The sequence below is a fragment of the Astyanax mexicanus genome, chromosome 5 (assembly GCF_023375975.1).
Source record: "Astyanax mexicanus isolate ESR-SI-001 chromosome 5, AstMex3_surface, whole genome shotgun sequence".
Taxonomy (NCBI): Eukaryota; Metazoa; Chordata; class Actinopteri; order Characiformes; family Acestrorhamphidae; genus Astyanax; species Astyanax mexicanus.
This window is the reverse complement of record NC_064412.1, coordinates 1,859,774-1,874,350: the sequence shown is the minus strand read 5'-3', so window position 1 is coordinate 1,874,350 and position 14,577 is coordinate 1,859,774. Positions and strand designations below refer to the sequence as shown.

The 14,577-nt window shown below is 36.4% G+C and overlaps 1 protein-coding gene across 1 annotated transcript in view; it reads right to left on the bottom strand.

Moving 5' to 3' along the window:
* The window catches only part of rybpb (RING1 and YY1 binding protein b), a 74,172-nt gene extending 59,857 nt beyond the window's left edge, over nucleotides 1-14,315 (bottom strand). Inside the window, exons 1-2 of the mRNA XM_022662738.2 lie at nucleotides 14,082-14,315; nucleotides 11,337-11,462 (exon numbers count right to left, since the gene is read on the bottom strand). Coding sequence (XP_022518459.2) covers nucleotides 11,337-11,462; nucleotides 14,082-14,107 — 152 coding nt within the window. The 5' untranslated portion in view covers nucleotides 14,108-14,315. The remainder of the gene's footprint in view (nucleotides 1-11,336; nucleotides 11,463-14,081) is intronic.
* Nucleotides 14,316-14,577: the final 262 nt, after the last annotated feature.

Genomic DNA, 14,577 nt, shown 5'->3' with positions numbered 1-14,577 from the left:
ACATGCGTTTTATTGTGGAAATTTAATTCAGCGCTGAGCAGAAGGATCAAGTTAAATTTACAAAGTCCCGCCCTCCTACAAAACAAACCAATCAGCTTGTTGTTTACAATAAAAGTGGGGAAATCCTCCCATAGATGTGGAGATCTGCGCAAGTGCAGCAGCCAGAAGAAGCTGAAAATCACCCTTTTTTTAAGCATTATGAAGCAAAACTCTACAAACTATTTCATGAGATTTGACGTCACATTGCAGTTAAGTGAGCATTTAACAGACTTATTTGATGCTACTAACCTGCATAAAACACTGATAAACTTTGACCATGTGGTACAATCTCTCATTTTTTTATTTAATTTCGGAGGTGGGAGGTTGACGTGTCGTTGACAGTGACGAGACGTTCTGACATGCGTAGCGTTATTTCCTGTCATTACCATAAATCCCGCTCATCTGCCCACCGCAAATCACTCAAACCGCTTCGTTTTTCCTCTGTTCAGCTCAGGAAGAAATAAATTAGCGTTAAGCGTTTAGCGTCTTACGCACTTTCCCCTCAAATGTCAGCACAGCGCTGAGTGAGAGTAAAACCACAGAGCAAGAAAAGGTTAGAGCTGGGGATTCCTGCTCTCGGCCGAACATTACTCAGAGCTGTAGACACCACATCAATCAGCTGATGAGAAGTGTTGGCGGGTTCACATACACACATATACTCTCGTACACACTCACACACACTCGTACACACAGACACAAACCCTATATAAACACAGTGGTGGGCTGACAGACAGTACACGTACACAAACACACACAAAAACACAGTTTTGGTTTGTTTGGTTTATAAGAACAGTGTGATGACTGTGTTTCAGCAAAATAACAAAATAACATGATAACGGCACATAAGACAAAAACAAATCCGTTATTTGGGACGTGCAGCGCAGATGTCTGCAGATGTGAGCAGTGCACGCAGCACAGACCACGTGAGTAAACAGCATGGAGCAGCAGAGTAAAAAGTTTAAATACTTTATCTGGCTAATATATCAGATTAAACTGCTCTTTATTAGCTCCTTATAGCTGAGTCGGATTGAGATTAAATTACATAATTAACTTAATACCGTGTATCTGATTTTCACAATGTGTGTGATCATACATATTTAACTAAGCATTAGTTCAAGGATAAAGTTCAAGGTTCAACAAAACAAACCAATCAGCTTGCAGTTTACAATTTGAGTGGAGGAGGGACTGCATGCTACTGGGGAAGTCCCCTCTAGATGTGGGGATCTGCGCAAGTGAAGCAGCCAGAACAAGCTGAAAATCACCTTTTTTAAGCATTAAAAACATCAGGTTTAATGTCACATTGCAGTTTAGTGAGCGCATTTACAGACTTATTTGGTGTACTAAATTGCATAAAAAACAGAAAAACTTTGACATTGTGCTACAATCTCTTTTTCCTTTTTTACTGCTTCTTTTTCTTATTCTATTGTTTAAGTTAGTCATGAAAATGGCACATATGACAAAAACCAAACTCCAGATGATAACAGATAAATTAAGAAAAAAAAAAAAAAATAAACATTTGCTTATTGCATATCAACTCTAAGTTTATCCAAAATAGAAATTAGTGTATGTAGCAGTCAACCCAGCATCCATTCAAAAATTACATGTATTACACAGGCTAAAATCTCACTATACTTGCCAATTATTGGTGGGTTGTTAATATGGTGTTTTCTCAATTACTTCAATTCTACAAAACTGCATCAAAAACAGATAAAACTGGGTCCATATATTACAATCTCTCAGTTTTACTCATTTTAAGCTTGTTCTTCTTATTCTATTGTTTTATGGTTGGCAAAATTCTGAGCAATCCAAACAGACTAAATGTGAAAGCACCATAAAAACACTTCTCAAAGGTCCACACAGTAAACACTCAAACTGACAAGTCAATGCATTAACTTTACAGTAAACCCAACTCTCAAGCCTTCCTATACAAACCTCCCACTACAGGAAATAATGTCATTTGAGGTTAACACTTAGTGTTCATAACAAAAACAGGCAGGTTTCACACTTGCGTGTCAAAACCGAGCACCACTAGTTAAAAACAGCACCAACCACTTCATTATATACAGCTTTACTGGATTAATGGCTCATCACTGAGCAACATCTTTAACTGGAAAACACAAAAGATCTGAAGGATTACAGACCCGATTTTAACCCGATTTCTAATCTAATGGCTAATAATAAAGCTCTAAAGGTCTAATAGAGCGGAGTTAAAGCAGGTATGAATATGAATCAGCTCCTCGGTCACTTTTCACATTATTGTCAGCGGAAATAACAGGTGAATAACTGCACAGCCCTGACAAGCTGAATACGCTTTAAGTCAAAATCTGCTGACTTCCATTCAAAAGACATTCAAAAGCTTCAAAAGAGAGGAGGCAGGTCACACATCTAAACGCATAATAACTCAGGAGTAATTCAGAGATATCCCGCTGCTGTACACCGGTTAACTCATGGATTTTGCATAGACTTGCATAGACTCTGATAAGCAGCTTCACCATTCATCACATTCAAAACATTCTTCTGACTTTAAACAGCCAAATGACCAACGATTCAACCACCTGAATTATCCACAGAGCAAGAGCTGGTGATATAATGAACTGTAATACGACACACTCTGCCTAACGTAACATAAGCGTATAATCTGAGCATATAGACCTATATATATATAAAACACAGAATTATTTGTCGTGATAACGGCACATACGACAAAACCAAACTCCAGATGATAACATTATAATGCTCGAACCAATATCATAACATTTAAAGATACAAAAAAAAAACATTTTAAGCATTGCGAAGCCAAACGCTACAAACTGTTCATGAGGTTTTTGACATCAGGTTTGGCGTCACGTTGCAGTTTAGTGAGCATATTTATATAAAACACATTTATAAAGTATGATATGCCTACGTCCCACCATCATAACCTCATTACACAGGCTAAAATCTCCCTTTTTAATTTTCCCAAAGAAAATGAATTAAACTACATAAAAAATTATACTCTTTGACCATGTGCTTCAATCTCTCATTTTTACTTATTTGCTGCTTCAGAGATTTTGTTAAATTCACCAAACTCCAGACATAGTACTGTTTTTAGAGTATGATATCAGATAAATACAGAAACTCTTAGTTTGTCCAAAATAGGAATTATTTAGTTTTGTTTCTTTGTGGACATTTGATCCACAGTACTGGTTGAGCTATGTAATATGTAGCGGTGAACCTAGCATCCATTCAAAAATTGCACGTATCACACAAGCTTGTTTTTCTTATTCTACTGTTTTACGGTTGGCAAAATTCTGAGCAATCCAAACTAGGCCTGTCGCAATAACTATGTTATCAATTTATCGTACAATAATTTTTTTAATCGCAATAATTTTGCACAGCGGGGAGTATGTGTGTGTGTGTGTGGGGAGATGTGTTTGCTAGCGAACTAATTTGAGGCTAATTGGACATTCAAAACATTCTTCTGACTTTAAACAGCCAAATGACCAACGAATCTGAGCATATAGACCTAAAACAGAATTATTTGTATGCAAGGGTGGGGTTCATTTGAGTTCTGCTCATTGCTATCTTACACCCTGTCAAGTGCCTATATTCACGCCATGCGCCCGCACTGTTAAACTAGCATTAGATTTTAGGAATAAATCTACACGGATGAGTGTGGAGGTCTGGAAGTGAGGTGTGTTCAAGTAAATCTTGGCGGCGGGAAATACAGGTGCACCACTGACTTATTAAAACCCTGACAACAGTCAACATTCAGCCATCCAATCATATCTTTGCCATGCAGGAGCTCTGTGCGCACTGTGCGCCCCCGCTGTTAAGATAAGACGGTGCCAAAGTCAGAGCTCACCTGCCTCTTAAAAGGATATTTTATTTCACGTTACATCCAAAACACACCCAACGACATGCAGACACGCCCTAATTCCAGCTGTGCGATCTACAATCGACCGGTGTGCTATAGATCACCAAGGTAGGGCCTACAAATGTATTGACTACAAATGCTAATGTCAACTAATAATACATGTGTAAATGCAATGTATAACTACACAAGGTGATGGGGACAGAAACACAATGAGAGAAGGGTTAATGGGCTCAATCACACAGTTAACACTCAATTTGGTGTTTGTCTTAAAAAGTGCCCAAATACAACAGATTTAAACTAAATAAATTGTATTTTTTTCTGCATTTAAACATCTTCTGGGTATTGAAAGGGCATTTTAATCCCACATCCAGCTGTTTCTATTGTTTTAAAGAGATAAAGGCATGGTAGACATACGGCCCTATTGTACACCAAGCACAAGGAGCATCGTGATGCTCTTCGCTATCTTAAACCCCATCAACAGTCTATTTTCACGCCTTGTGCTCAAACTGTTAAAATAGTGTGGGAGTTTAGGAATATATCTACACTGATGGGTGTGGTGGTCTGGAAGTGAGGTGTGTACAGGTACATTTCTAGTGTGTTTCTACTGTATCTTGGTGGCAGAAAATACAGGTGTGCCACTGACTGATTAAAACCCTGAGAACAGTTAACATTTATATCAACAATAAACAGAATAAAGAATAAAATAACATTGCTGTTCTTGTAAATGAGCTGCTGGTGTATCTTTACAGCGTGAACCAGCAGCTCAGTTTTCTCTGCAGAGACGTGCAAAAGCGCTGCACTGTTAAAATACGAACGCGCCAAAGTCAGAGCTCACCTGCCTCTTAAAGGGAATAATGACTGACACACTGATTTTTTTATTTTTTATTTCACATTACACCCAAAACACACCAATGATTAATTAAGAGAATTAGTTCATTGCTTTTTCGTTGTGTTTTGAGCTGCAAAAGGTGTATTTTTTGCGCCCTTACGATACCAAACACACACCGACACGCCCCAAATCCAGCTGCACGACACGCAATCGGCACAAAAAGTTTAAATTAATTGTATGCAGTTTAGATGCAGTAAATATGATAAACTTTAGTTCGTTAGTAGATTTTTGTTGATACAATAGTTTATTTTTTTATAATTTTCTTTCTTTTGATACACTATTATCATTTTATACAAAATCAGAGTTTTGGTGTGTTAGTATTTATGAAATAGATAGTAGTAGTAAATCATGTATAAAGTAGAATATTCTTAAAATTAATTGTAAAAATATCAATGTTTTGTCATATCTCTGAGAATATCGTTATCAATACCCCTAAAAAATACCCCAAATCTACCCCAAGATATTATATTTGGACCATATCGGCCACCACTAAAGCCCACCACTTAAAATCCAGCATCAAACCCAACACAGAGCCTAAAAATAATAATGCACATGTTAAAATAGGTCCCATAGTTTTTTACTAAAAGCGACAAAAAACGAACAATTATCAGATTAGTCAATTACCAAATTTATCATCATTAGATCCAGCACTACTCTATACTATCTAGGGCTGCACAATATTAAAAAAAACAGAATTATAAACAGATTTATAAACCACGCTACTGAAACAAAATACAGTACAGCCCTAATTTTATCCCCATTAGAACTGCTCCAAAAGTAAGGAACACAGGCCAGCATAGCGTTCAAGATGTTCAGCTCACTTTAACACAGCAGTGCAACACAAAGAGCTGGTGGGGCTTTAAATTCCTCCAGCATGAGTGAAGAGGAGCTTCTGCAGTCAGACACTGCTATATAACTTCCACACGCATAACATACGCACATTACGGGTATAAGATATGACCCTATGACAAGAAAAACTGACAAAAAATAAGTATTAAGAATATACTAATGCAGCAAAACAAATATTCAAGTTTTATTTAGTATTAATTAAATTGTAAATTCAACAGAAACAAAAATAATCTATAAACTTCTATTTCTTTTATACTTTGTTTAACAGAATGAGAAAAAAAGAAGAGAATAAAAACATGACAAAAAAAATGTGTAGAATGTAAGAACAATAATCTACCACAGCACTAAAGTGTGAGCAGGTGTGATCAATATTCTGGTGATTTACTTCCTAGAGATGCCATGTGCAGTGACGTGATCGTGTGCGGGAGTGACATCAGTGTGAGTTGCTTTCTGGGTATCGTAGTCCAGAGAGGTCGTAGATAGAGTTTATTTGATTTAAAATGAAATAAAACCGAAAACAGACTGCTTTCAAGAATATCGCATTGTCACAATATATATAAATATATATATGTGTATACAAATAATAACAAAATGTAAGGAATTAAAAATATAAAAATAAAGCAATGTAAGAACATTGCGATACCACAATATACATTCTTTTAATAAAATTATAATGTTAGAAAAAAAAATATATATAAAAAAATTGGTTGTGAGCAGGTGTGATCAATATTCTGGTGATCGGCTTCCTAAAGATGTGCAGTGATGTAATCGTGTGCAGTAGTAACTTCAGTGTGAGGTGCATTCTGGGTATAGTAGTCCAGAGCTTAGAGATTGTAGGTAGAGCTGATTTGATTTAAAATTAAATACAAGCGAAAACAGACTGCTTTTAAGAATATAGCAATGTTACATATATATACATGTTATATATATATATATATAAAATAATGTAAGGAATTAAAAACTAAAAAAAAGCAATGTAAGAATATTAGAAAAGAAAAAATATAACAGAAATAATGTAATGTATAAACAATATTCTACCACAAACCTAAAGTGCAGCATTTTTACTGCATATAAACTGCAAACAAACAATAAAAAAAAAAACAGGCTGCTTTCAATGATATCACAACACTTCGATACTCTTAGTAGTATCATAAATTCAGAATTTTTATTATTTTATCATTATTATTGTGTACAATTCGATATGGCACGCCCCTAATGCACATATGCACATAATTAATGACATCACACTGTAGGCAATAGTCACTATTTGTTGCCCACACATCAGCAGTGATAAGGGAGTTATGAACTCTTATAATGCTCTAAAAGAGGAATACAGTCAGCACTGGAGATGATCAGCCCACTTTAACACAGCAGTGCAACACAAAGAGCTGGAGAGGCTTTAAATTCCCTCAGCATGGGGGAAAACTGGCTGCTGCTGCTGCTGCTGCTGCTACAGTCTGGCAGCGGAAAAACATTCAGATCCCAACATCATCCAACACCATGCCTAAATCATGCAATACTTAACTGAAGCATGTACAGCTCTTCAGCACTTCAGTTTCTGAATCAGTTTCTCTGATTTTGCTATTTATAGGTTTATGTTTGAGTAAAATTAACATTGTTGTTTTATTCTATAAACTACAGACAACATTTCTCCCAAATCCCAAATAAAAATATTCTCATTTAGAGCATTTATTTACAGAAAATGAGAAATGACTGAAATAACAAAAAAGATGCAGAGCTTTCAGACCTCAAATAATGCAAAGAAAACAAGTTCATATTCATAAAGTTTTAAGAGTTCAGAAATAATCAATATTTGGTGGAATAACCCTGATGTTTTTTTAATTACACTTTTCATGCATCTTGTTTCATGCATCTTGTTTCATGCATCATGTTCTCCTCCACCAGTCTTACACACTGCTTTTAGATAACTTTATGCTGCTTTACTCCTGGTGTAAAAATTCAAGCAGTTCAGTTTGGTGGTTTGATGGTTTGTGATCATCCATCTTCCTCTTGATTATATTCCAGAGGTTTTCCATTTGGTAAAATCAAAGAAACTCATATTTTTTAGGTGCTCTTTTATTTTTCCCAGATATTTATATTTATTTCCTATTTCTGGCCAAAGATCTGCAGCGATGGTTTAAAATTTTAAACTCTCAAAACAGAGTAAAGAATGTCACCCACTAGTGCTGGTGTAGGCATCTTTTACATACCACCATACCACTAGGGGTGCTGCGGAGCGCTGTGTAGAGCAGCACCGCCAAAGAAGCATACTAGTACAGTTCGCTAACTAATGCTAGTCAGTTAGCATAACAAGCTAACGCACTGGAGTTACGCACTGGTAGCTCAGCTCTGTGAAGTCAAACGCTCGTCTCGTTCTGTCCTGCCTGGAGAGAAATGAGAACAGCATTTCATCTGAGGAGCTCCTGCTGCTGTTCCTCACTGTATAAAGTGTTTTTATCAGAGTGAAATAGAAAAACAACAACTGATATTAAACTTGAGTCTTACTTGTGAAATACAGCTTGAAATGAATTTCTAAAATATAATTTTTTGTAAAGTAAGCCGTGTTTAAGTTGTTGGTGTATCTATTTTTAAGGTCTATTGTTTACATTCTTCAGCTGTTTTTCTGATAATAAAGTCTGATTCCTTCAGATATTGTGCAATTAATTTTGTGGGAAAATGTAAAATCAACAGTAATCAAAGCCAAAAAAATTTAATGCCTTAGTATTTTATATTACATGTACTCCTAACAGTAGAGTAAGTCACAAACGTATATAAAAGCCCATTCAACAAAAAAATTAACAATAATTATAATAATTAAGGCTGCAACAATTAGTCGATATAATCGACAATGTCGATTATTTAAATTAGTTGACTGCAGAGTTAATTGTCGACTAATTGTTCATTTCTAACAGTACCGCATTACACAGAGTATAGTCTGGGGACAGAAGCGCAATGGGAGATGGGTAAATGGCAGTACATCTATTAAAGCATTTTATTTCTCATGATCAGCTGTTTTCATCGTTTTAAGAATAAAAGACATGTCAGAAATAATCGTTGACTAATCGAAAATATCCTCACTAGATTAGTTGACTACCAAATAATCATTAGTTGCATTAGTTGCCCTAATAATAATATAAATACTGAGATATACATTTTTAATCATGCCACACAGCACTACCATACACATGTACAATACCATAGACAATGCTATATACAAATAAATTCTCACAATTGCTCCAAAAAAGGCAACACAAAGGTGTAATTATCTCTACATCTTCCACACAGGTAGAGAATCAACTAGTAGAACGCAAAGCACAGACCACAAAGAGGGCACTAGTGAAATAACCTGTTTCACCGTAGTGAAGAATGTTCAAAAAACATATTCAAAAACACCACAGCATGAGCAATACCATTTGTACTCATGTATTAACTCATGTATTACATGTCAGAGCTGAAGGTGATCATTTTATGTTTACAAAACAGCAGTGTAATGAGTGAAAGCATGCTGCTACTGTCTGACAGCTGGAAATACTGAAGTTCAGATCTCCCTGGCTTCCAGAACAAGACAAGATCAACAAGTAAAACACTCAAAACAGAGACAATTTGATTGCATATTCTATAGCCTGTATTCCAAAATTCTGTCCAAAGATCTGAAGTGATTTTTCCCAACTCTAAACTCGCTAACAGAACTTCTCCAAAGAAGCAAACACAGCAGTGTAATGGGTGAAAACATGATGCTACAGTCTGACAGTTGGAAATACTGAAGTTCAGATCTCCACATATTCCACATAATGAGAAAAATCTAAGTTAAACCCCTCAGAACACAACAAATGACACACAATACAATATGAACCGACATATCACCTGAAATATCTAAATAATGCACATTTGATTGTACACAGACTGTATATGATTGGGCCCAAATCTACATTCTCATAACTTCTCTATTAAACACAATAAAAGTCAGCATTAGAGGTGATTATCTCAAGTTAATGTGGAGCAGGGCAATGGGTTAAAACATGATGCTATGGTCTGACAGCTGGAAACACTGAAGTTAAAAAAAATAAGAAAGCAAAACACTCAATAATTGACACAGAGACTATTTTATTGCACATGCTTTAGCCTATATTCCTAAATTCTGTGCAAAGATCTGTAGTGATGGTTCTCAACTCTAAATTCTCTACTGAAATACTGAAGTTCAGATCTCCATATACTCCACATAATGAGAAAAATCAATGAGTTAAACCCCTCAGAAAAGAAAAAATGACACTAGTGGTCATATTTTACCTAATTAAACATATCAAATAAAAAAACAGTATGGGCAACGTTTACATTTTCAGACCCAATTTCTACCCAAAGATCTCTACATCAACATTTCCCAACTCTAAACTCTCAGAACTTCTCCAAAGATGGCAACACAGTAGTGCCAATTGGTGAAGACATCTTCATATAATCATTCAATTAAAAAATCACCACAGTAGAGGCAATGCTCACCTTATAAGAACCAACACAGAGCCTGAAATATCTAAAGGTGAAAAAATGATGCTACAGTCTTAACAGTTGGAAATACTGAAGTTCGGATCTCCATATACTCCACATAATGAGAAAAATCAATAAGTTAAACCTCTCAGAACAGAACAAATGACACTAATGGTCATATTTTACCTTATTAAACATATTCAATAAAACACAGTATGGGCAATGTTCACTTTATTGGACCCAAAACAGAGCCCAACACAGCATGAACATTTGATTGAACACACTGGCGCCTATATTTCCAATTTCTAGCCAAAGATCTCCTCTACAGCAAAATTTCCCAACTCTATACTCTCAGAACTTCTCCAAAGATGACTAAACAGTAGTGCGAATTGTTGAAGACATCTCCATATAATCCCTGGTAAAAAATGGCATACTCATATATTTAAAAATCACCACAGTAGAGGCAATGCTCACTTTATTAGAAGCAACATATCGACTAAAATATCTGAATAATGCACATTTTATTGCACATGCTTTAGCCTATATTCCCAAATTCTGTCCAAAGATCTGTAGTGATGGTTCCCAACTCTAAACTCTCTAACAGAACTTCTCCAAATAAAGCAATGCAGCAGTGTACTGGGTGAAAACATGATGGTAAAATCAATGAGTTAAACCCCTCAAAACACAACAAATGATTAAATGTATTTAATAAAAAACAGTATAGTCAATGTTTACTTTTTCAGACCCAACCAGAGCCTTAAACAGCATGAACACTGTATCCTATATTTCCAATGTCTGCCCAAAGATCTTCTCTTCAGCGAGGTTTCCAAACTCTAAACTCTCAGAACTTCTCAATAGACGGCAAACAGGCAACACAGTAAAGCCAATTGGTGAAGACCTCTCCATATAATCCACACAGAGACACAAATCAACAAGTAAAACTCTCAGAACAGAAAACAGGGCACTGATAATAACCTGCTTTACCTAAATTAATAATATAATAATTTCACATACTCAAAAACATCGCTGATTGCTCACCGACTCTATATAACTATATAACTCATAACGAATTCCCATAAGGAATTCTCATAATTCGCCCATCATACATTATCACTGCAGCACAGTGGGCGAAAACAAGTTGAGACCACCATATAATCCAACAGGTAAAACCCTCAGCTTGGTGAGAACCTCCATGATGGTCGAGTAAAGAGAAAAACGCCATACCTCGTGGACGTGCCCTTCCGTACGTCGCAGATGCTGCATTTAAAAGCTTCCGCGCTGTTTCTGAAGGTGCAAACGCTACAATCCCAATATCCATCATCCGCCGACGGTTTGGCTTGTCTTTTTGGCCTTTGGGGGAAAACAGAAATATGAGTAAAGATAAAAATAATATGGTCAACTTCACCATATAAGTTTCTCACCACCCTTGTGAAAAGGAAGTATACTTAAGTTAAGAGCATTAAAAGTATGTTCAAATTAGGAAAGAATATTTAAAGTGCAACGTTTCAATTTAATATGCTTTATGAAAATGCACGTTAAATATACTTTTTAAGCAATATGCTTTAAATTAAATGTTGTGTTGATAGAAAATATATACAATGGCAGTAAATACTGATTAAAGTGCACTTTAGTGTAGTTAATTTTCCAGTAGCATTAAGGTGTACACAAAATGTGCATCAAATACACAAAGTAGTAGATTTACAATATACTTCAAGTGTATTAAAAATGGTGCTTAAAAAACACAGACTTTTAAAATCTACTTACTAACTTCGCAGAAGTTAAGAAAAAAGCACTCAAATACACAACCTAATGCTTTGATATTGTATTTAAATATGGCTTATTTAAATATAGCTATCTGGGCAAACCATGAAAAATAAAACCATAAGTTTGAACCAATGTTGCATTGATTATGCAACTGTCACCGGATATGAACTTTGTTCCAATACATTAGAGATGGAATGAACGTTGATTCAACATACTTTTGATTAATATTATGGCAAACACCTGCTAGCTAGCTATATCTGTAGACTAGTTACTTGTTAACTATATTAGTTAACTTAGTTATCTTAGGTCATTAGTTAACAATGTTTGCAATACATCAAATATAAAATCATAAGGTTGATTCAACATACTTTTCGTTTGGCTACTTAAGGTCATTTTTCACAATGCAATACATTACATCAAATAAGAACCAACGTTGCACTGATAATGCAACTGTCATTGGATATGAATGTTGTTTCAGTGCATTAGAGATGGAATGAACCTTGATTCAACCTACTTTTGGTTAGTAGCTGGACAAACAGGTATATCTGTAGGTTAGTTACTAGTAAACTATATTAATTAATCTAGTTAGCTTAGGTCATTTGTTTAAAATGTTTGCAATACATCAAAAATAAAACTATAAGGCTGAATCAACGTTGCACCAACAATTCAGTTCTGACATTAGATATTAAACGTTCTCCCAATGCATTAGAGACATGATTTTGGTTACTACCTGGGCAAACACCTGCTAGCTAGCTATATCTGTAGACTAGTTACTAGTTAACTTATTAGTTAACCTAGTTATTGTAGGTCATTAGTTAACAATGTTTGCAATGCATCAAAAATAAAACCATATGGTTGATTCAACACTGGTGTACACGTTCATTCAACATACTTTTGGTTTGGTTACTTTAGGTATTTTTATTTTACAATGTTTGCATTACAATACATCAAATAAAACCATAAGGTTGAACCAATGTTGCACTGATAATGCAACTGTCATTGGATATGAATGTTGTTCCAATGCATTAGAGATGGATTGAACATTGATTCAACATACTTTTGGTTACTATCTGGGCAAACATCTGCTAGCATCATATATATACTAATTAACAGTTAACTATATAAGCTAAACTAGTTAGCTTAGGTCATTTGTTTACAATGTTTGCAATGCATCACAAAGAAATTCATATGGTTGATTCAACACTGGTATAAACGTTCATTCAACATACATACTTTTGGTTTGGTTACTTTAGGTCATTTTTTACAATGTTTGCAATACATTACATCAAAGAAGAACCAATGTTGCACTGATCATGCAACTGTCATTGGATTTCAATGTTGTTTCAGTGCATTAGGGATCGAATGAACGTTGATTCAACATGCTTTTGGTTACTACATGGGCATACACCTGCTAGCTATATCTGTAGGTTAGTTACTAGTTAACTATATTAGTTAACCAAGTTATCTCAGATCTTCAGGTTGGCTCTTTGGCTTTGAGACACCACATGCAGTGCATATAGTTCATACAACACCATACAGTTGATGCAATGTCACATATATATATTTTCTGTATATAGCTGGATGATTGATATGTTATGAATACAGAGTGTTGGTTTATGGTTTATTGCACGGGTTTTTGGAACCTGAGCGCGCGAGCTGGCCTGCTAGCGCTGGCTGGTTTAGCGCAGACATCGCGTTCATACTCAACGCGTCCGATTGTGCGAGCTAACAGGCGCGCGCGCTATGGCGCTGAAATGAACGAACGTCAGGAAACGTCCTTTAAACGTCGGCAAGTTGGCAGAGAAGTGAAGTGAAGGAGACGGAGGGAGGCTGAACATTCCGACGAGGCCAGTCCTGTTCTCCTCAAATCTCCCTTTGTCTACGAGTCAGAACCACCGAAAAGAGAGAGAGAGAGAGAGAGAGAGAGAGAGAGAGAGAGAGAGAGAGAGAGAGAAAGAGAGAGAGAGAGAGAGAGAGAGAAGGGAAGCCGCCATAGCTACACTGTATCATATTCTCTCTCTACAGCTAAAGAAACACAGTAACTAAAATAAGGGAGATAAAAACAAAACAATACTGGAGGAAAATAAACAAACACACACAATACAAACCGATACACACACACACCGATACATACACACACCGACACACACACACACACACACACACACACTGAGATAAATAAATAAATAAATAAAGCTCCAGTACCTGCTCGGGCTCTTCTTGTCGCCCATAGTGGAGGAAAAGCGCAGCACCGGGTCTCGGAACCGCGCGCGGCCGGAGCCCCGAACACTCACACCGGGAACCAAGGTCCAGAGAGGGGCAGCTCGGACCGCCGCGGGTGGCAGGCAGGCTGGCAGGCAGGCTGGCAGGCGGGCAGGGAGGGAGGCAGCAGGCAGAGCTCGCCTCGCGTTCACGAACTGAGCCGAGCCGAGGCAGGGCAGAGCCACCGCACACCGCGTGACTCCAGCGCCCAATCACCGCAGCCCGCCTTTAAAAGTCTCGCTACAGCGCCGCAGCTCCATACCACTACTCTATACCCACTCTATAGAACTATATATAACTCTATACTATACCACTACTCTATACACACTCTATATAACTATATATATATAACTATATACTATACACTACTCTATACCCGCTCTATAGAACTATATATATAACCCTATACTATACCACTACTCTATACACACTCTATATA